We start from the raw sequence: 21570 nt of genomic DNA on the forward strand, positions 1-21570 counted from the left end.
CACAACGGGGGAGCCTTCAGGGACAGGGCAGCATCACCCAGAGACCACAGTATGTCAGGGTCACTGGGTCCTGTGCGGTGTATGGGTTTGATCAGACGCACTGCCGCACTCACCCTCCCTCCCCCAGGCCTGCAGGCCAGCTCTGGGCTGCTCCCCTGCTGCCCCCAGTGTGATCCACTCACCTGCGGCCTCACCCTGACTCCTCCTGCAGTCCCCAGAGAGGGAACTGGGTACCCCCGCCCACGCCTGCTCCGTAAGGGGAGGACACCCCCAGCCCCGAGCGAGTCCACTGAGCTCTGAGGGCCCGCGGCGCCCTGCCAGGCAGTGTCCACAGCTGAGATCGTTCTGGGGCTGTGAACTCACCAGAGGAGTTGGGGAGCACGCAGCCCACCTGGCAGCGGCTAGACCACACCTGTGCAGAGAAAGCACTGCCAGGGGGCCTGGACCACACACGACAGCCCAGGCCTGAAATCCCAGACGTGGTTCTGTCCTGGACGCTGCTCCGCTGCTCACCATTTTACCTAATGGGGTAAAATGGAACTTTAGGTGAAAAACACAAACCTAGAGAAAGAAGTATAGCCACGGCCCCCAGCGAGGAAGGGGCTCTAGGGTGCTTTCTGTTCTCTGACAGGCAGGCTGGCAGGTGAGCAGCAGCTGATGCAGGGCAGAGACTCCGGAGCGCTCCTGCCCAGCACGGCGGCCCAGGGAGGAAGGGCAGTGGCCACACTGGGTGCCTGGAAGGCAGGACACAGAATGTGGGCAATTCAGAACCCTGGGCCCCACGTCTGATGCCCCAGGGGCCAGCAGAGGAGAAGGAGCCCCACGGCCATCTCAGGATGGGGGTGTCACGTCCCAAGGAGGGCTCTGGGATTTGCATGGCCAGGAGGCCTCTGAGGCCTACCTCTTACAGTGAATTAAGGTCAATGACGCTAGGATTATGATCATGTCATCACTTCAGCCAGGGTCAAAATATGCTCCCTCCCCCTTTAAAAAAAACCAAAACAGAAACGTCCCATTGTACCAGAGTTTTGAATCATTGGGGGACTGTAATAGTGTCTTGGGGCTGTCATACATGTCCCCACAAACTGTTGGGGGCTGGGGTGCTTAAACAATAGGAGTTTTTTCTCTCACAGCTCTGGAGGCTAGAAGTCCAAGATCAAGGGGTGGCAGGGCCGTCCTCCCTCTACAGGCTTTGGGGGGCGTCTGTCCCAGGCTCTCCCAGCTGCTGGGGGCAATGGCCATCTCTGATATCCCCTGGCTTGTCTGTGCTTCACCCGATCTTGCCCTCACCCTCGCACAGCTTCTCCCTGGGCCTGACTATGCACATTTTCTCTTTATGGAAGGACACGGTCATGTTCGCTTAGGGCCACCCCACTCCATCTAGCTAATTACCAGATAAGGTCACCTTTGGGTTCTGGAGGTGAAGATTCAACTTGAGAATTTCAGGGAGACAGAACTCAGCCCATAACAGGGCCCCCTGCCAGGATCCCACACAGTTGTTTGCAGACTTACCTGCAGAGAGGTCCCAACTCCTGGAGGGCTCCTGCCCTGGCCAGAGGCCTGGAGGCGCCACACTCCCCTCTGGGCCGAGCACTGCTTGGCTCCAGTGGTCACTGTATTTCCCCTCAATAGCCACCCCTCCGCTGTGGGTCATCTGCCTGCTGCCTCGTGGCTGACAGGGCTCGCCTGGAACTGACGTAGGCTGCTTTGCCAAGCCCCTGCTGCTGCTCTTTCCTCTAGGGAATGACTGTCCGAAACACGGGTGTGCTGATGACAGTGCAATGAGGTGTTTTTCTTTTCCTGCAGGACTGTGTGGACCACTCAGGGCTGAGCTTAGGGCTGATCGTAAAGTGGCTCCACATGTGGTCAGCAGCGGCTGCTGCCCCCAGCTGTCTCCTTTTTGGGTTTGCTGCATTCCCTTTGATAATGGCCATTCATTTCAGTTTTCCTGCTCAGTAATCTCTTCACTATATAAACACTGGCATAAAAATACCATGTGCCAAGATTTTATACAAATATTTCTTAGTTGAAGATAAACCCCAAATACTTATCAAATATTGACTGTTGGACAAGATTCTTGAGCCATTCCACACTGCATTTGTCTATTAAAAAAAACTCTTTTATTAAGGCCATGCAATGTTAGCTTGGTTCTTTTGGTATGCAGCCTTCTATCTGTATCTCTGCAGGCCAGCCAGAGTATCTGTTCCTCAGATGATCGGAGTGGTTGATCTGCATAAGGAAAAAATAATTTAGTTTATCCACTCATCAGCAAACATTTTAGGAGTCAGCTATGGGCAAAATCATATAAAGAGAATCATTTCCTGGAGTGCCACTTGCTCCAGCCTACTCTGGGTGCTTGATTTCTTCCCAATGTGTTTCTTAATCATATTTGACCCAGGTGTTAATATAGCTCTAGAACTTTCTGCAATAATGCAAATAAATGTTCTTAGAATCATGTTGTCCAATGGAGTGACCACTGGCCACATTTGACTATTGAGTACTTGAAATATGGCTAGTGTGACTGATGAACTGAATTTTAAATTATTTTCACAAATTTAAATGTAAATGCAAATTTGGCTAGTGAAGGGTCCCCACCAGTAAGATGGCGAACTTCTGGCTTCTCTTCTGGGTCCTCAGTTCCCGCCGGCGCCACCTGAAGCCCAATCACCTCTCTCCCCACTCCCACTCCCAGCACCTAGCTAATAGCCACCAGCCTCATAGAAGTGACACCTCAATCACCCCATGCCCCTTCCTATATAACCCAGCACCTTTCCCTAATAAAGCGGAATTCTCCGGTGAATTGCTGCTGTGTGTTGCTCCTTTCCTTTCATTGGTGCCGAAACCCGGGAGACGGGACACCCCAACTGGGCCCCGTCTTCCCCCTGACACCAGCAGCAGCTTGCCCTCCTCCTCTTTTTCTGGTGCTGGCTCATCACACTCACCACTCCTCTCTGGCCTTTAGGTAAGTTTTCCCCCAGAGCAGGCCATTCTTCCCCGAGCTATCGCAGCACCATTGACCGTGATCGTCCGGCAAGGCCCTGACATTCGGGGACGAGGAGGGAACTCTCCCCGCCTCAGTCCTTCACAGCTGCTGCAGACCCTCAGGCCCCCTCCAATAGCCATAAATTGCCACCTCCGGCCTTCACAGCTGCAGCAGACCCTCAGGCCCCCTCCAACAGCCATAAATTGCCGCCTCAGGCCTTCATGGCTGCTACAGACCCTCAGGCCCCCCTCCAACAGCCATAAATTGCCGCCTCAGGCCTTCACAGCTGCAGTAGACCCTCAGGCCCCCTCCAACAGCCATAAATTGCTGCCTCAGGCCTTCACGGCTGCTACAGACCCTCAGGCCCCCCTCCAACAGCCATAAATTGCTGCCTCAGGCCTTCACAGCTGCGACAGACCCTCAGGCCCCTCCTCTGACAGCCATACACGAAGTGACTCCTTTGTGGATGAGAACGCTCCCTTTTCCCCTTCCTCCTTCTGTTCTGCCTGCTGAAATCCGTTCCGTCCGCCGAAAATTCCTAGTACTAGGTACCTTGTGACTCCGGCACTCTGCCTTCTTAGGGAAGTCTGGGTGATGACCCACACTTCCTAAGAAATTCTGACTCGTATACAAGTTTCTGCAGACCACCAAGGATCATCGGGGATGCCCTTTGTCTCCTTGTGGTCTGCCTCCAGTCCGAGGATTTCCATTTGTCTTCCCCTGTTTGTCTCCTTCTCTGTCCTTTAGCCATGGGAGCCTCCTCATCCCTCCCTGAAGGTTCACCTCTTGAATGCCTGCTTAAGCATCTGGCTACCCTCTCCCTGATGCCTGATATAAAACCAAAACTTCTCTGTAAATACTGCTCCCAAGATTGGCCAACATACCCCCTAGACAATAACAACCAATGGCCTGCAGGGGGAACTCTTGATCCTAACATTACTCGCAATCTCTTTAACTACTGCCAGCACCTGAAAAAATGGAAGGAGATTCCCTATATCGAAGCTTTCCACCTCCTCCTTCCCCCGCCCCCCTCAAGTTCTCCTAGCCTGCAAGCCGTCGCCCCCGCAGAAGCCTCCTGTTCACTCCCTTCCCCTTCTTCTCCTACAACAGCCCTTCTCCCTTCCTCCCCCACCATTTCCTCCCCCATCTCACCTCCTCTGCCTTCGTCCCCCTCAGATTAAGCCTGAGCCTTTCAGCCCCCCTTTAACTAGGTCCCGGGGGCCTCCTTCATCTTTGCCCTCATCACCTGTTTCTCCCCTGTTGGGGACCGCCTTTGTCTTCTCACATGTTTGTAAGCAGAATGGGAAAGCACCTTCCCCCATGTCTGAATGCAGCATAGGAAAGCACAAGCTTGAGAATAACCGGTGCAGTCCTTGGAAGTTATCTGTCCACAAAAACATATCTTGTCCTCGAAGATGAGCCAAGACTCCTCACTCTGAAAATAGGGAGACCTTGAAGATGTGTAGAAACACCGCCCCTGCTTCTAGCTATGCCCTTCCCCCACTTGCCAATGTGGCAGGAATGGAGAACAAAGAACATTCTGTTTAACGCATTCCATAAGCAACTAACTGGAGCCCTGCTGTAGCTCAGTTGGTAGAGCATGAGACTCTTAACCTCACAGTCATGAGTTCAACCCCAACTGGAGTGGCAGAGGCAAGCAGCTGGGCTGCTGGCTGGCAACACATGGGAGCGTCAGCCCTCCCAGTTCTTTCTTTCTTTATTTTTTTCGCCCCCCCTTTCGCACTTCAAGACCTGCTCAACTAGGCGCGGCTGGACAGTGTCACTCCCCACAGACTGAGCCAGAACCCTTCAGTCCCCCACAGACTCGGTTCTGAGGGCCTCCCAAAATTATTGCCCCCCTCTGGGACGTAGCTTAGACAGACTCACTCAAGCCCTATTACAGTATACCAGCCTTGACCCAGAAATGCCTGACAGAAGACATGTCCTTATGACATACTTCCTAGCTCAAAGCTACCCCAACATTAAAGCTAAACGCAAAAAGTTAGAACAGGGCCCCGCTACCCCACAGACTGAGATCCTAACAGTGGCCTTTAAAGTCTTCCATAACCGGGAGGAGGACAAAGAACACCGTAAACAAAAGGCTGATCAAGACAATTTCCAAATGTTGGCCCAGCTGATAAAACCACAACCTGGGCGACCTTCTACAAATAAGTGCCCCCCAAGAGCTTGTTTCAAGTGCGGACAAGAATGACATTGGTCAAGGGCATGCCCCTCCCCCAGATCTCCTACCACCCCATGCCCCAGATGCCACAAAAAGGGGCACTGGGGGTCTGATTGCCCAGCAACCTGAAGGGGAGGCTGGACGAACAACCCCCATCCTAAGTGCGCTGTAGTGGGGCTGACAGAAGAAGATTGACGGGGCCCAGGGGCTTCTTGCCCAACCATTTCCATCACCAAACAGGAGCCCAGGGTTACTTTAATAGTAGACGGTCACCCCATCTCCTTCCTCTAGATACAGGAGCCACCTTCTCAGTCTTGCGGGAATACCGGGGCCCTACCACGCCTGCCCTTACTCCTGTAGTCAGGGTAGGAAGTAAACAGATTTTCCCATTAAACCCCCCCCCTTTTATGCACAATCCAAGACAATCCCATACCTTTCTCCCACTCCTTCCTGGTTATGCCCCAGTGTCCCATCCCTTTACTAGGACGGGACATCCTTTCTCTCCTCCATGTTTCCATAACTATATCCCCTCCCACAGCCCCCAGTACTCCCTTTCTGATGGCCCTCATAGCCGACGACCCCCCTCTACCCAATGAAAGCTCCGGTTCCACCCTCATACACCCTGTAAATCCCAAAGTTTGGGACATCTCAAGCCCCTCCGTGGTTCTATGTCCTCCTGCCTCTATCAAATTACATGACCCCTCTCAGTATATCTGTCAGGCCCAATAACCCCTAACCACTTCAGCCCTCATAAGCCTCCAACCCATCATTCAAGATCTCTTAAACAAAAATTACCTCAGACCCACTCACTCCTCATTTAATACCCCCATATTAGCTGTTAAAAAAAACCCAACAGATCTTTTCCGCCTTGTCCAAAACCTTCGCCTCATCAACATGGCCGTTGTCCCTATCCATCCCATAGTTCCAAATCCATACACCCTTTAATCGCAGATCCCTGCCTCAGCATCCCACTTCTCAGTCCTAGATCTCAAGGACGCATTTTTTTCTATCCCTCTGGACCCCTCCTCCCAAGATTTTTTCGCCTTCACCTGGACAGACCCATACACAAGACATTCCGAACAACTCACTTGGACAGTTTTGCCACAAGGCTTCCGAGATAGTCCCCATATTTTTGGACAGGTCCTAGCTCAGGACCTCAAACAGTTTCATCATGATCACTCCGAGTCCACCTTATTACAATACGTAGATGATCTTCTACTCTGCAGTCCCTCGTGAGAACAGTCTCAACTTGACCTTCTAGCTTCCAGAGGTTACCAGGTATCCCCCGTTAAAGCTCAAATCTCTTCCCCTCCTGTCACTTACCTCAGATTCCTTCTATCTCAACAAAGAAAGTCCATTACCTTAGACAGAAAATGGCTCCTCTCTGACCTGCCCATTCCCAAAACCAAGACAGAAATCCTTTCCTTTCTAGGCCTGGCTGAGTATTTTAGAGCGTGGATCCCTAACTTCTCCCTGTTGGCAAGACCCCTATACGACCTCAGCAAGGGCCCCCGTGAAGAACCATTATTCTCCTCACCCTGACACTCCTTCATTAAGCTCCGTCAAGCCCTTGTGGAAGCCCCAGCTCTCCATCTTCCTGATTTGTTGAAACCCTTCTCATTATACATTCATGAGAGGTCCAGTCAAGCTCTAGGAGTCCTAGGCCAATATTATGGCCCATCCTTTGCCCCAGTAGCTTATCTCTCCAAGCAATTAGACCCCACAGTTCTGGGATGAGCCCCCTGCCTATGGGCATTAGCCACTGGATAGCTCTTGCAGAAAGAAGCTCATAAACTGACATTCAGGGCGCCCCTTACCATTCTGTCCCCACATCACCTAAAAGATCTCTTAACCTACAAAAGTTTACAGACTCTCCCTCCTTCCAGACTCCTGACCTTACTGTCCTCTTTCCTCCAAAATCCCATTCACCCCCTTTGCCATCCATACCGGAATCATGACTTTTTCCTCCTTTATTGCTCTCTCGCTTTTTTTCCTCATTCCTATTGTCTTACCCGCCACCCCAGCCTCCTTTGTATGGCGATTCAAAGTCAGACAAACTTACACACAGCATAAAACAAAAGTTACTGCCCTCATTGCCACATCAGACTGCCCTCTGGAAGGCTGCTCTAAGCCTTTATACCTCCACTTTCCTCCCTCCACTGAAGTGTTCACTAGAAGCTACCCTTATTATTCCTACCTCTGCTTCCTCTATGACCAAAAACAAGCTTATTGCAGGCGATGGCCAGATACCTACGGGAGATGTCCCTACTAGTCTTGCACCATTCACTACATGGGTAACTCCCGGTACCCACAGTATTACTCCTCCAACCATTTCATGAAATATTCCAATGGCTCATTCTCCTTATCAATCCCAGATCCCTGGGTCTCTCGATGAGCTGCCGGAGTCACAGCCTCAGTTTACTACGGGGGGGTCCTCGACCCCCACGGTACCCTTCATATCTCTCGAGAGTATGTTCCCTCTCACTCCCCGATCTCTCAAGTTGCATCAGATATCAGACATTCCGAAAAAGTCATTATCCAAACTCTTGACGGCGCCTCTCCATCTTCTTATTCCTCCTACTCTTGGTTACAGCTCATTTAAGACACCACCATCTTTCTCAACCACACCCTCAACACCGCCAATTGTTTCTTGTGCGCATCACTACAGCACCCACTGCTGGCCGCCGTGCCCCTTAATATTTCCAACTACTCCTTCCACGCAGAAGGACAACCTCTCTGCCCCCTGGAAGACATACCCCTATGGGAACCAGAATACGCAGATAATCCCACCATCCACCACTGTGTAGGCCCAACTCCACCCCCCTCCAGTGCACTTCACTGCCTCTCTATCTACACCCCTACCTCCGGCTCTAAGACTTTTACATAACTGGGACACTTCTTTTGGTGTAATGGCAGTCTTTTCAATTTACTGCCTCCCAACTCCGATACACCCTGCATTCTCATCACCCTAATCCCACAGCTTACACTTTACAGCATGGCAGAATTTCTTGAGCTCCAACCTCCCTTGCCCTCATGCACAAAAAGGGCTGCTTTCCTTCCCATCATGGTCGGTATCTCTTTGACCACCTCAGCCATTGGGGCAGGGTTTTTGGGAGGAGCCTTGGGTCACTCTCTATGGGCAGTTAGAGATCTCAATGCCAAACTTGAGGGGGCCCTGACATCCACTGCCGATTCCCTAGCCTCTCTCCAAAGACAGGTCACTTCGCTAGCTAAGGTCACCCTTCAAAACCGGCGGGCTCTAGATCTGCTTACAGCCGAGAAGGGCGGCACCTGTGTCTTCCTCCGGGAAGAGTGCTGCTATTACATCAACGAATCCAGCATTGTAGAAACTGACATCACCAAACTCACCGACCTTGCCTCCAGCCTCCACTCTGCTTCCAATTCCAACCCATTCTCTTCAATACTAACAAACCCCCTCCTTACCTGGCTGTGGCCCATTGCAAGCCCCATAATAATCATTCTTCTCACCTGTCTCTTCTTACCCTGTATAATAAAGCTCATCAAATCCCAAGTTGGAAAAATCTCTAATCAAACTTTCAACCAGCTTTTACTCAGGAACTATCAGCCTCTGACCACAGAAGATCCCTCACCCTCACGTAACCTCCTCACCACACGCTGAGATGGACCCCTCTCCCCGCTGGAAACTGTTCCTGGAAACAATGGCCGCAGACACCTGGCTTCTGGCACCCGTATCCTCTTGGCACCATTGGAATCAACAAGTCCTCGACCTATGGTTACAGGGAACCTTCATTGATTTCCAACCTGAAGAAGTCCACATCTACTCGTCCTTACTGTGGGGAGTCCTATCAACCCTTTCCACCCAATCCTCAAGCCCTCACTCCCTTCTCCGCCCCTGTTCAGCAGGAAGCAGTCAGAGAGAAAGCAACGTCCACAAACCCATAGAGGAGAAAGGGGGGAATGAAGGGCCCCCACCAGTAAGATGGCGAACTTCCGGCTTCTCTTCCGGGTCCTTGGTTCCCGCCGGCGCCACCTGAAGCCCAATCACCTCTCGCCCCCCTCCCAATCCCAGCACCTAGCCAATAGCCACCAGCCCCGTAGAAGTAACACCACAATCACCCCATGCCCCTTCCTATATAACCCAGCACCTTTCCCTAATAAAGCGGAATTCTCCAGTGAATTGCTGCTGTGTGTCGCTCCTTTCCTTTCAGCTAGTAACTTCCAAATTGGACAGCATAGCTCTAATGCTTAGTTTCTAATTCCCTGAGAGTAGGACTTTATATTTTCTTCCAGGACTTTATTAGAGTTCCTTACACAGCAAATGTCTGTTCATATGGATTCGGGCTTCAGTCCTTTGTATCTTTAATTCTTTCACAGATAAGGGAGCATCTTAACTCTTAAAAATAACAATATGCACTTTAAGCTTTGAAATTCTAGCTTTACATGGCTTTAAATATGTACATTTTTAATATAACAGTTTTTTAAAAACATAACAGCTTTGCGGAGATATAGTTTCCATACTAAAAATCCACCCATTTAAAGTATCCAATTCAATGGATTTTAGGATATTCCCAGAGATAGGCAACTATCACCACAATCAATTTTAGGACATTCCATTACCTGAATAAGAAGCCACATACCTGTTAGTGGTCATCCCCCTTCCCTACAGACCCAGGCACCCACTCATCTGCTTTCTATTTCTATGGATTTTGCCTATTGTGGAAATTTCATATAAATGGGATTATACAATATATGATGTTTTGTGTTTGCATATTTTCAAGGTTCATCTTTGTTGTAGAGTCATCAGTATGTCATTTCTTTATATGGCTGAATAATATTCCAGTGTATGGTATACTATTTTTTATTCATACTTTTTTTATCCATTATTCAGACATTTGGATTGTTTCCCCTACTTGCCTGTTAAGAGTAATGCTGCTGTGTACGTTTAATGCATGCTTTTCTGTGAGCATGTTTTCATTCTCTTGGCTGTTTGTCTGTGAGTGCAACTGCTAGGTTATCTGGGAACTGTACGGCTAACTTTGGAGGAACTGCCAAAATGTTACCCACAGCAGCTCTGTTATTACATTTGCTTCAGTGGTGCAAGGGCTCTGATTTCTCCACAAGCTCATCAATATTTCTGATTATGTCCTGTAATTACAGTCATCCTAGTGAGTGTGAGGTCGTATCTCATTGTGGTTTTTACTTGTATTTTCCTGATGGCATATTTTCAGGTGCTTATTAGCCACCTGTATATCTTCTTAGAAGAAATGTCTGTTTAGATCCTTTGCCCATTTTAAAATGGACTTAGTTGTTTTTTTTTTATGAGTTGTAAGAACTCTTCATATATCTGGCTACAAGTTTTTTAGTTGCAAATATTTTCTCCCATTCTGTGGGTTATCATTTCACTCTCTTTTGCTGTTTATGTTTTTGGTGTCATCTCTAAGAAACCACAGCATAATCTCAGGTCACAAAGACTTATGCCTATGTTTTCCTCTAAATGTTTAATAGTTCTAGCTCTTATGTATAATTATTTGACCCATTTTGACTTACTTTTTATATATGGTGTGAGGTAGGAGTCCACATTCATTCTTTTGTGTGTGTACATCTAGTTGTCTTAGTAACATTTTATTGAACAGACTACTCTTTCCCAGACGTCCAAGCATGGGAAAGCCCTGTGATAGTGGAGGAGAACAAGGACCGTAGTGGCTTTGCAGGCACATTGAGCGTAGCATGGACCTAAGAGTAGGAAGGGATTGGCTGGGCCAGAGAGAAGGGTTTGAACTCTGGCTCTAGATCACCAGGGACCAACGACAGACCAGTCTGAAAGTGATGAGAATGATGACCTCATGTTGAATATAACCAGCAGGGCAGGCTGACCACTCACAGTCAGGGTGAAGGCACGGAAGCATATGAAATAATGGCCCTTGGGTCACACAGCTTGGGATAACTGGAGTCCGAGTCCAAACCCAGTTTACCTTCACTTCACACTTCTCATTTATTTCTCAATTTGTGGGTCTCAGATTCCTCCTTCATTATACAATTGGAATCAGTTTTAAAGTCTCTTACATTTTAAGGTCCACATCAATAGGTAATGGTTTGGCTAGTAAAGGCTTCTGAGCAGGGAATGACCCCCAAGCTGTGCTTGGAAAGCTGACTCTGGCGACAGCAGGGGCAATGGGTGTGAACAGCAGCTGGGGAGAACCCGAGGACTCAGGAGGCCCTCCAATCTCGGTCATACCCCACCCGTAGGGAAATCCACAGCATGCAAGTCTGAACACCCAAACTATTAAGACGGAAGCGATTCCCTCAACAGTACTACCCTCGAGCTCTTAGCAGGACCTGTCTTGAGGCCCTGGCCTCGCCCAGGCCTCGCCAGCATGGGGGCAGGCATCCTGGGTGCTCCAAGCCACAGCTCGGGTGACTCCTGCCACTGCTGCTGGGCTCAGCTCTTGTCTTTGTATTCTTGTCCTAACAGGGACAGTAACTTTCAACCGAGACGTGTAGGCAAGACAGGCATTTTGCTGAAATTCCTTTAGAGCCACTGATTCAAAACACCCTGGTTCTCTGAACTCAGGGCGGGCTTTGGACACCCTGTGTTTCCTTGATTTCTCCCATTTCAGAAACTCTCTTATAAATAGGAAAGCAAGGGTCTCTGCTACTTTGCAATTCAAATGAGGCTTTACTTTGTATGTCTTAGCCAAATATTAATAGAGAACCTGTTTGTTGAGATTTGAGTTAAAAGGGACTCAAGCCTCACTCTTAGCTTTTCTGATAAATCTGGACCCACCTGCCCATTGGAGGGGAACAGCATCGCCGGCCCCAATAATGATGACAGGTGCTGGTGAGCATGAGCCTTCCCTGGCCTGCCAGCCTTCCAGCCAGCCATGGACCCATGGCTCACCACCTACCTTGCTGGTTCAGTGACCTGGGGCAGTGGTGGGGTGGGCCGGCCCAGTGCCTGGCCAGGGAGAGGGGGTCCGTGGAGGAGGGCAGGAAGGCAGGGCCAGACGGCTGGGGAAAGGGCAGAGACGGTGCAACATGATGCCGGGGAGGTCTGAGTGTGCGTGGGCAGTGGGCCCGCCCCTCCCTGTGCCTGGGAGCTCCCTGGCCAGGCCCCATTTGAGCTCCCCGTTCCGCTGGCTGGCTTAGGACCTGAGCATCAGTGCTGTTTAAGGAGAACCAGGCTGGGCAAGGAGGTTGGGGTGAACTGGTCCCCAGGGACAGGGGAAGCACTGGGAAGGTCCAGCTGCTCTGGATTCCAGGACTCCACGCCCAGTTCTCTGCTGAGGCCCACCTGCTGCTCTAATGCAATCCTCAAGGACCCTTATGTGATAGTTATTGTCTTTACCCTCTTCTCGCAGAGGATGATTCTGAAGCACAGATCGGTTAAGTAACTTTCCCAAGACCACTCAGCTAGGTAGATAAAGCCTGGAGATCTGTAAGATGCCAGCCTGGCACTGATCATCCAGGGGAGGAGAAGGTGACCCTGTATTACTGCAGAGTTGGCCCGAGGAAAGCCACAGGTCAAAGGGCTGCATCCCCACATCACAGCTGCTGGGCCCTGAAGAATTACCCAGTGGTCATTTCATTGCTCAGAGTAGAAAACAAGCCCAGAGAGGCCAAGTGGCTTGTGCACACATGGTCCCTAGCAAACCTGACCCTGGACACTGAGCTCCTGTCCCTCAGTGATTCCCTGCTCATCTCCCCACTGTGTGGGTCCAGGCAGGGGTGGCCCACAGAGCCCCACCAGGCAGAGTCCAGGGAATGCCTCCCTTGTTAGGACAACTCCGTGAGGTCTCAGCTGTACACTGGTGTGCAGACCCAGCCATCAGTAGACCCATGCTAGGGCCCTGGGGACATCCTGACTTGCTCTGCAGGACTGGCTTCCTAGCTGTGAGGGCAGTTATAGGGAGAAAGTGTGCTGTTTCAGACGCGTGGCAAAATAACGATGATTTCTGTGCCTCCGGCGTGCTACCATAGCGGGTATCAAGAGAAGCTCTAGGGCTTCCCTGTGGAGCTGGTCCCAAATCATCTGGATGTGCGGCTACACTGAGGCTGCACCTTGTCCCACCCCCTTCTCCTACACGTGGTATCCTGCTGGCAAGGAGAGGCCCAGCTGCCCACCTGATCCTGTCCGTCTTCCTTCCAGACCATCACTGCACCACCCGGGGCAGGGAGGAGACTGGGACCAGAGATGTCGGGGCCTAAAGGCAGAAGCAACCCCTTGCACACCTTAGATGCCTTCAAATCTCTGCCTTCTTTGAATTTCTTGCTTGAGAAAGGAGGCCTTTCTCCTCAGGACTAGCAGGAGGTCTCGCTCCTTGGCCGTGCGGCCGAGTCCTCCACATGGGAAGCTGTGTGTGTCAACCCCGGTTTCTGGGAAGCAGTGTGCTCACAAGTCTGGGGGATCACCCCGGAAGCAGTAGCTTCTAAATCCTGTAGCACTTTGCCAACCCTCAGTTGGAATTTCACCGGTGACAAAGTTAATACATTTGAGCTTTATTCTTTTACTGTTTACTTTTCTCTGATAAATACAGGACATAATGGGAGGGACTGATAACCATGTGACATGTTCAGGCTGCAGTGACAGTGAAAGCTGCGTTTACCTGGCGTGCTTGGTGCCTCCTGTGCAGAGCTGGGCGATCGTCCAGCCCCTGGGAAGTGAGTGCTGCTGCCCCAGATCAGAGCACAGGGACAGAGGCTTGGGACAGGCTGTGCTGGCTGCAGTGTGACGGGAAACCTATAGCCCATTCAGAATGTTCTACTTTTAAAGAGAATGCAGAAGCTTACATTTTCAGACACATGCCTTTCTAATGAGGACATAATGGGAGGGGTTTGCCAACATCTTATGATGGATGGTTTCAGGAGGGGCTACTGCGTGGAAGGTGCAATTTTTCCCACATTTAGGGAGGCGAAATCTCAGGCCCAGAACTGTGACTAGAGGGGCGAATGTTCAGACCCAAGCAGCTGTCCTGCCTCACCCCGGGAGGCACGCATGTGGTGGAAATGCGTGTGGGGACAGGGCGCTGCCACTGACCCACAGCCTTTCGGATCGCAGCATGGAGTGTGCTAGCTGGCTGTGGGAAGAGATGTTTAAAAGCCACTCACCTTTTCTCTCTGAATTCCAGCAGGAAGTTCAAAGCCTTTTGCTGCAAGAAATACCCAGCTCGACCTGAACTTCATGCTTCTGATTTCTTTACTTCCAAGTGCTTGTATGGCCTGCTTAGCATCCTCCTTTAGTCTGGGGGCAAGAGAGAAAGTGTCTCAATGCCTTGCATGGCCGCTGTGGTGCGTCACACTGCCTGTCCTAGGACAGAGCTTTCTAGCGACTCAAACCCTCCTAGGGGGTATGATGGAGGAAAACGGCCCACATGCTGGTTAAGAGTATCAAATTCCTACTGAAACATGTGACAATACCCAGGACTGTTTAAGACTCAGTTTTGAGCTGTAATTCTCAATCCTGAAAAGCCTGGGTTTTATGGCATCCCCCCATTTAGCCAACTTGATTTTTACTGACCACAAAATAAGGTCAGTAAAGGTGAAAGCAAAGGTCAAAGCTGCCCCTTTCATATTCAGAAAAGTCAATATAAGAAAAGAAGAAACAGCCCAAAATAATACTGCCATTCATAAAAGGGTGCGACTTGTAAGTAAGCAAGGGAAGGGTCCAAGTAAGCAAAGGAAGGAAGGCAGAAAAGAAAAATATATATGTAATGTTCAAATTTTCCTAAATGAGTTAAATCTGAGTTTTCCAGGGTACCTATCAAAGAACTTCAGTCTGGTAAGATGCTCTATGGAAGATGGATCTGAGGTCAAACAAATCTGGGAAACACTGTGCTCAGGAGCCCATCTTGGAAATTCACAAAGCAAATGAGCATGTGGAGGCTCTTGCACTTTGCAGTGAAGATGCACCTATTTCCACAGAAGAGCACACACGTGGATAAACACTGACTCCTCCCCAGAGAAAGTATGCACGTGTGTGTCTCTTTTCCCTTCCTCTTCTCCACGTATAGAGAAAGATTCTCAGTGTCTTTTCATATTTCTGTTAACTCCCACCCTGGGCTTACCTTTTCTATCCTAATTATGGCCAGCAGGGGCTCTGTCTGGCTACCTGGAAATATCCCTTAGCTTCCAGACCTTAAGGACCCCACTGGCTGGTGATTTTCTCAGAAACACACTGTTGTCAGGGCACCCGTTCCTTTCCCTTAAAGCAGCACCTGCTCCTTGGATTCGTGTGCTTTCCTACAGGCTTCTGCTGACCGGCCCGGCACTCTCCACCCAGCTGGCCTCCCCTCCCTGTCCCCACCGCTGTGACAACTCCGCCCACACTCACCTGCTGCTGCCATCGTCATGGGTCACCATGAAGAGCAGGGACTTGGGAGGCACACTCTGAATAAACTTTGTCATCGCCCCAGAGTTGTCTGTTGGGTCAATGCAAATCTGTGTGAGGATCTTCTCTGTTACTGAGGCTCTTGCCCCAGATGCTGCAGTTGCTCTGTCCTCAGCGTCTGTGTCCACTCAGAAGCCTGACCCCACAGCTCACGCCGAGATGTACACATGGAGCCCTAGCTCTTTGCCAGTACATGGCTGCTGGTTCCTCGGAGGTGAACCCTCGGAGGTGAGCAGCATGATTAGATCATAAAGACTCTAGTAATTCAGCGTGGGACCAGCAACAACTTTGGCAGGTGGAATGCTGCCTGCAATTACTAACGAAGCCCCAAACTACGTGTGACAATCCTAGGGCAGAGCTGCCCCAGGAAACGGAGGGGCAGAGAGAAGACAGAAATACAGAACTGTGGGCACTGGGCATGGGGTAAGTCTTTGCTGAGAGACCTATCTGTGCCTTCCATGAAGAAAAGAAAGGTTAACCTCAAATTTCATTATTTACACTGGATCTTGGTATTTATAGTTATGCTTAAGTTAACTACAGAGTAAAAATGCATAGCTTCCATCCCATGCACCCAGCCATTCTTATTACTCTCCTCTGTATCTTTATAAAGACTTGTTTTTAATAACTTTCAGAGTTAAATAAAAATAAAAAGGGCTGGTACATCCTGACAAATGCAGTGAAGAGCCAGTGCCCAGAGTGGGGAGACCACTGAAGGTGGATGGGCACCATGGATGCAGTGGCGATGAGGGCGTCCAGGGCTGGATGCTCACCATGTTTTTTTACAGATATTTGATTTAAAAAAATTGTTTTTCTTTTTCCTGTTATTTGATGAAGGAACAGAAGGAAAAGACCCAGGCCAAGTGTGATCAGAGAAAAGACATTTTGTAGATGATGCCTTCCAATTTTATTATATGAACTCCATTCGCCTAAGGGCCATTCTAGAATACTTCCACAAGCAATTTTTCAGTAGACAAAGTAAGAATGTTTGACATTCTTTGTTTGTGGTTCTTTTCATCATACTTTGTGCTTATAAACCATTTAAATTTTCATAGGAAAAGAGTTTTCTTACCACCTTCGTACATGTCAAAATATTGTGTTGCTATCACTTTCCCAGTCACATCTGGAAATAAAAGAAACAGTTTTTTGGAGAAAGTTCCTTGAACTCAGGGCTTCTTTGTGGCACCATGGCTCCCCAAACAGCATATTTCTCCTCTGTCCCCTTGGAGGAAGCATGACCTCTGTGCTGACCCAGGAGAGGCCACCTCCCCAGAGGGGCACTTCCCATGCGGGCCAGAAACAGGCTCCTCAGCTGCCCTGCAAGTTTCTTCCCATCTGCTTCCAGTGAGATTTGATCCTGCAGTCTTCCCGGCTACTCCTGCCTCTTTCACAGAAAGGCCAGAGCCCTACCTCAGCCCTTTCTGCTTCCTACGTTAGCTTTTCTGTCCGACCATCAGACTGGGCAGGTTTTGCGTGGGGTTCCTACAGCCCCGCCCATGGTCCCTGGGCCCAGGCTCACCACAGGAGCACCCCACCCTGCCTCTGCATGATTCTTACTGTTAGGGGCCCCACGGCAATCCTGACAGAAGTTTCTCCCAGAGCTTTGCTTCTGCTGAGGCCCTAGTCATCTTTTATCACAGAGGTGGGAACTGGCTGGCGCCATTACCCTCTGCAGGGCCACCAGGAATCTGACTGCAACCCCAGGACGATCTGGGCCCCCAGGGCCTGTAATCTGGCTTTACCCCTACCTTCTGCTGGTTCTTTCTTGTTTTTCTAAGTCTATTTATATTTGATTTAAGGGTATTTTTTTTGTAGGAACCACAAATAATCTGCAAAGTGAGGCACTGTAAAAGTAATTCAATACATAATTTCGCAACGCATTAAAATATAAACCTAGACCCAATTGTGTGCAAAAATCATAAAAAACCCAAGGTATCTTTGAAAATCCCACCAGGTGCCTTTAGAGAAGTTTCACAGGAACTTTTTAATAACTTACAATTGACAACGGCAATATTTATTCCTCTTCCAACATTTCCTGTCTTTTCTCCTATGATCCTGAAATGTAAATAAGTGTCAGTCAAAGGACTCCTTTCTTACTGAGCAATGCACCTCCCTGCTGGGAAAGATCTTTTGGTAGAATTGCTGTCCCCACCCTCCCCCTCACTGTGACACTTACCAGACCCACACAGGTGTGCCTTGACCCTGCTCCCCTGGAAGTCACCCCACACTCACTCCACACCCCACTCCCACCCCCAAGTTTCTGCAGACTCTATCCCTCAGGGAACCTGGGAACTGCGCTTAATTTTATGAGTTAGACAGATGGCCAGGGAAAGGAATGTCTAATATTTGTTTAGCACAGGCTCTTGAGAACATTTTTTGCTCGTAAAAAATCCTCAACCACCTCATGAGCACTCATTTTTCCATTTTATCAATATGAATGTAGTATAGTAAGAGGCGGGCAACTGGAGATGGATCTAACCAAGTCTGGCACCAATGCCTACATGCACACCCCCCCTAGGCATACTGGCGGAAGCTTCACTGGACCTGTGGCGACCTTTCTATACAATCACAAATATAATCCAGTTTATCTTCTTAAATAAATACCTTGTGTTACTTCTTTTAAACTGGAGAGAGTATGAAACGTCACCTTCAGAGGGATTGTGCCCAAACCAGGAAGAAGATTAACTGGCTTTCCTGGAGATGCGAGTTACTACCAAAGATCTTGGGAATTTGGGTGTGTGTGCGCGCTCATGTCTGCACTCACCCTCTGGCAAAGATTAGAATCAATGATACGTTAGCTTCAAAAAAAGAATTTGGATGCTTTCCTCCCTTTTCCATGCTTTGGAATAGTGAATATGGCATTATAAGGTTCTGCTCTTGACATATTTACCTCATCTCCCTGCGGTCCTTCTACGCTAAGTGCTTTTTTGAAGGAGTAGTTTTCTGACAATTTTAGAAAATATTCTATCAAAACTTGAGAAAGAAACTTCTACTTATGCAAATGGAACATTGGGTAATCTGAACCTACTCTCCCATAAGGTTAAAAAAAGGAGTGTTTTTGTTTTAACAGATTTGTTTGGATATGTTAAAGATTTAATAAGGTAGTGACAATTCCTAGGACATGATGAGGGAGAAGATGAAATGTTAAATGTCAAGGTGGTGAGCCCAGCATTTGAAGCTACTTTACCCTAGGAGCATCTGCTCATTCCAGAAAAGCTAGCAGAGAAAATGAGTAGCCCTTCTGACCACCACATGAGGCCAGGGGGACAGAAGGTGGATGCCAGGGCTCACCAAAGGGAGGGCTATATGCTGTGTGCTGCTTTGATATGATTTCAAATCCACGTTTTATGACTTAAGTAAGGTTGTTTCATCCATTTGCTTATGGCAAAGACAAAAAGAGTTGGTTTAGAAGTAAAGTTGTTTTGATACAGGAATGAAGTGAGTTGTGTTAGGGTGTCATCTATCTGTTCTTGCCAATAAGAACTCTGTAGCTCAGGTGCTTATGGCGACCCCTCCCCCTCCCCTGGGGGTTTGTCAGTGAAAGCATATGAAAAAGCAGCTATGGCGAGGGGGGCATTTAGGCTGTAAATTCTGGGAGCTTGTGAGGACACACAGAGGGTGTTCAGTTTGGCAAGGCAACTCTTTGCTGATCTAAAATAGCTCTCCTAAGACCTTGGGGCAATTAGCTCCTGCCTTGGCAAAGGGACTCTTCAGTGGGGAGAGCTGTGCAGCAGCCCTAGAAAGATTATCTTGCCAGTCAACATCATGCCCATGTTCCCTAGAAACAGGGGCTTTTACTTTCATGCTGGCATCTGGATGTCAGCTTTCAGTTGGTTAAGTCATCACTCCCAAGGACCAGATGTAAAATGTAGACCTCAGCTAAATTTGGATTTTATTCCTTTCATATCCCCTTGTCTGGAACAATAGTGTGATTAATCTGTCATTGGTTTGAAGTATGTTATTTCTTTATTGGCTTATTAAGAGACATTATATTGTATGCTACTGGCTTCTGAGATTCTTGTAGTGAACTTGTGTTAAAAAGATTGCTGGCAAAGAAGACAAACTCAGTCTCTGAACATTAATGTGTCTCCCAAAGCAAAACAGCCATGTTAAATCCCTCAATCTTGTTTGAGTTGGGGTCAAAAGGGTTGAATCCTAAAAGCAAGGCGAACCAGAAATAAATCACTGCAGCTCAGTAAATGTCAACTGGGTGGTCAGGGAAACATATCAATCCTTAACACTTATTCAGATTATTCTGTCCTGCTAATGGTTCCAGATCCCTGGCAGAAGCAAACAAAAGTCCTCAGAAAAAGAAGATATTATCATCTAAAGCCTCAGTTAAAAATATTCTTCTCAAATGCACCGTCTGGCACTCTATCAAATGTAATCTGGCACATAAATAAAGAAGCCAAGAAAAACAAGAACCAGTGGAACCAGCCGAAAACAATATAAAATGATGAAAGACTTGCAAGGGCTCCAAATAGTAGAATTATCCAACAGACTTTAAAATAACTATAGTTAATATGTTCAAGATGATAAGCAAAACTAAAAATTTTAGAACAAGAAACAACAAAAAATATGAAGATTAGAAAGAGAACCAAAATGAAATTCTGAAATTAAAATAATGTAATAACTAAAATCAATAGTTAATGGATGGATTTAAGAGCAGATTAGACAGAGCTAAAGACAGAATTAGTGAACTGAAAAACAGTTCAGAGAACAGCTCTGCCCACACAAAGGACAGAGAGATTTAATGATGGAAAATACAAAATAAACTATAGGCTATAGAGAATATAATAATAAGGTTTAACTTATGTTTCACTAAGAGTCTCAGAAGAACAGGATAAAGTAAATGGGGAAGAAGATGCAACATCAGAGAATTTATTAAATGTGATGAAGAACTTCAATACATACATACTTAAGAAGCTCAATCAGCCCCAAATAAGACAGAGCAACTGCAGCAGACACAGCAGGGCACAAGTGCTAAAAACCAAAGACAAGGAAAGAGTCTTAAAGGCAGTCAGAGATGGGGAAAAGAGGCAGTTACTTTCACAGTAGCAGCAATTACATATCCAGCTGACTTCTCAAGGGAAACAAGAGAAGTCAGGAAACAATGGAATAATATCCATTTTGAATGAATGCAATAGCTAACACAGCCTGGAAAAATGTCCTTCAGCAAAGAAAATGGGCTAAAAATATTTCACAGAAAGAGAAACTGACAGAATTCACAACCAGCAGACCATATAGAAGCTTTTGTTTTGTATATTTTGCTATAATAAACCTCATCTATAAGTATTAGCTGTTGTTGAGTCTTATGAGTCTTTCTAGAGTATCACTAAAGTTGAGATTGGCTGTGGAGCACACCCCACAGAAAAAAAACAATATCCAACTGAAATAATGTGTGCACCAAGAGACATAAACAGGATTATTTACAGCACAATTACACACACAATAGCTCTAAACTAGAAATGACCCAAATGTCATTCAATAGTAGACTGGATAAATAAACTGTAGCATATTCCTGCAATGCAATATTATACAGCAATTCAAATCAATGAATAATAGCTACACCCAACATCAAGGATAATTCTTGCAAATACAATTTTGGGCAAAAGAAGTCAGACACAAAAGAGTATATTGTTTATGATTCCATCTATATAAGGTTCAAAATCGACAAAATTAATGGCTTATGCATGTAATGCATGCTTAAGGCATAAAACTCAAGAAAAGCAAGGAAATGATCACCATAAAAGACAGAATAGAGATTACCATATAAGGAAAGGGGGACTGCATTTGGTAAGGGAAACACAGAGGGTTTGTGGCATGCTAGCAATAGTCTATTTCTTATCCTGGGTAGTGGTTACATAAGTAGTCACTCATTACAAAACAAAATATTCACAAGATTATCCATTGCAATATTATTTGTAGTACTAAAAGATATCAAACATTAAAAACATCAGTGTAGAACTGATTGAATAAACTATGGTAAATCCATGCTATAGAATACTATGCACTCATAAAAAGGAGTAAGGAAAATATCTA

The 21570-nt window shown here is 47.7% G+C and overlaps 1 protein-coding gene across 1 annotated transcript in view; it reads right to left on the bottom strand.

Annotated features, from left to right (window-relative positions):
• Positions 1 to 2097: 2097 nt before the first annotated feature.
• Positions 2098 to 21570, bottom strand: part of FAM3B (FAM3 metabolism regulating signaling molecule B) — a 36824-nt gene continuing 17351 nt past the window's right edge. Inside the window, exons 4-8 of the mRNA XM_073230401.1 lie at positions 17525 to 17583; positions 16601 to 16651; positions 15475 to 15562; positions 14253 to 14385; positions 2098 to 2229 (exon numbers count right to left, since the gene is read on the bottom strand). Of these exons, the coding sequence (XP_073086502.1) occupies positions 2140 to 2229; positions 14253 to 14385; positions 15475 to 15562; positions 16601 to 16651; positions 17525 to 17583 (421 nt within the window). The 3' untranslated portion in view covers positions 2098 to 2139. The remainder of the gene's footprint in view (positions 2230 to 14252; positions 14386 to 15474; positions 15563 to 16600; positions 16652 to 17524; positions 17584 to 21570) is intronic.

This window comes from Manis javanica, chromosome 3, assembly GCF_040802235.1.
Source record: "Manis javanica isolate MJ-LG chromosome 3, MJ_LKY, whole genome shotgun sequence".
Taxonomy (NCBI): Eukaryota; Metazoa; Chordata; class Mammalia; order Pholidota; family Manidae; genus Manis; species Manis javanica.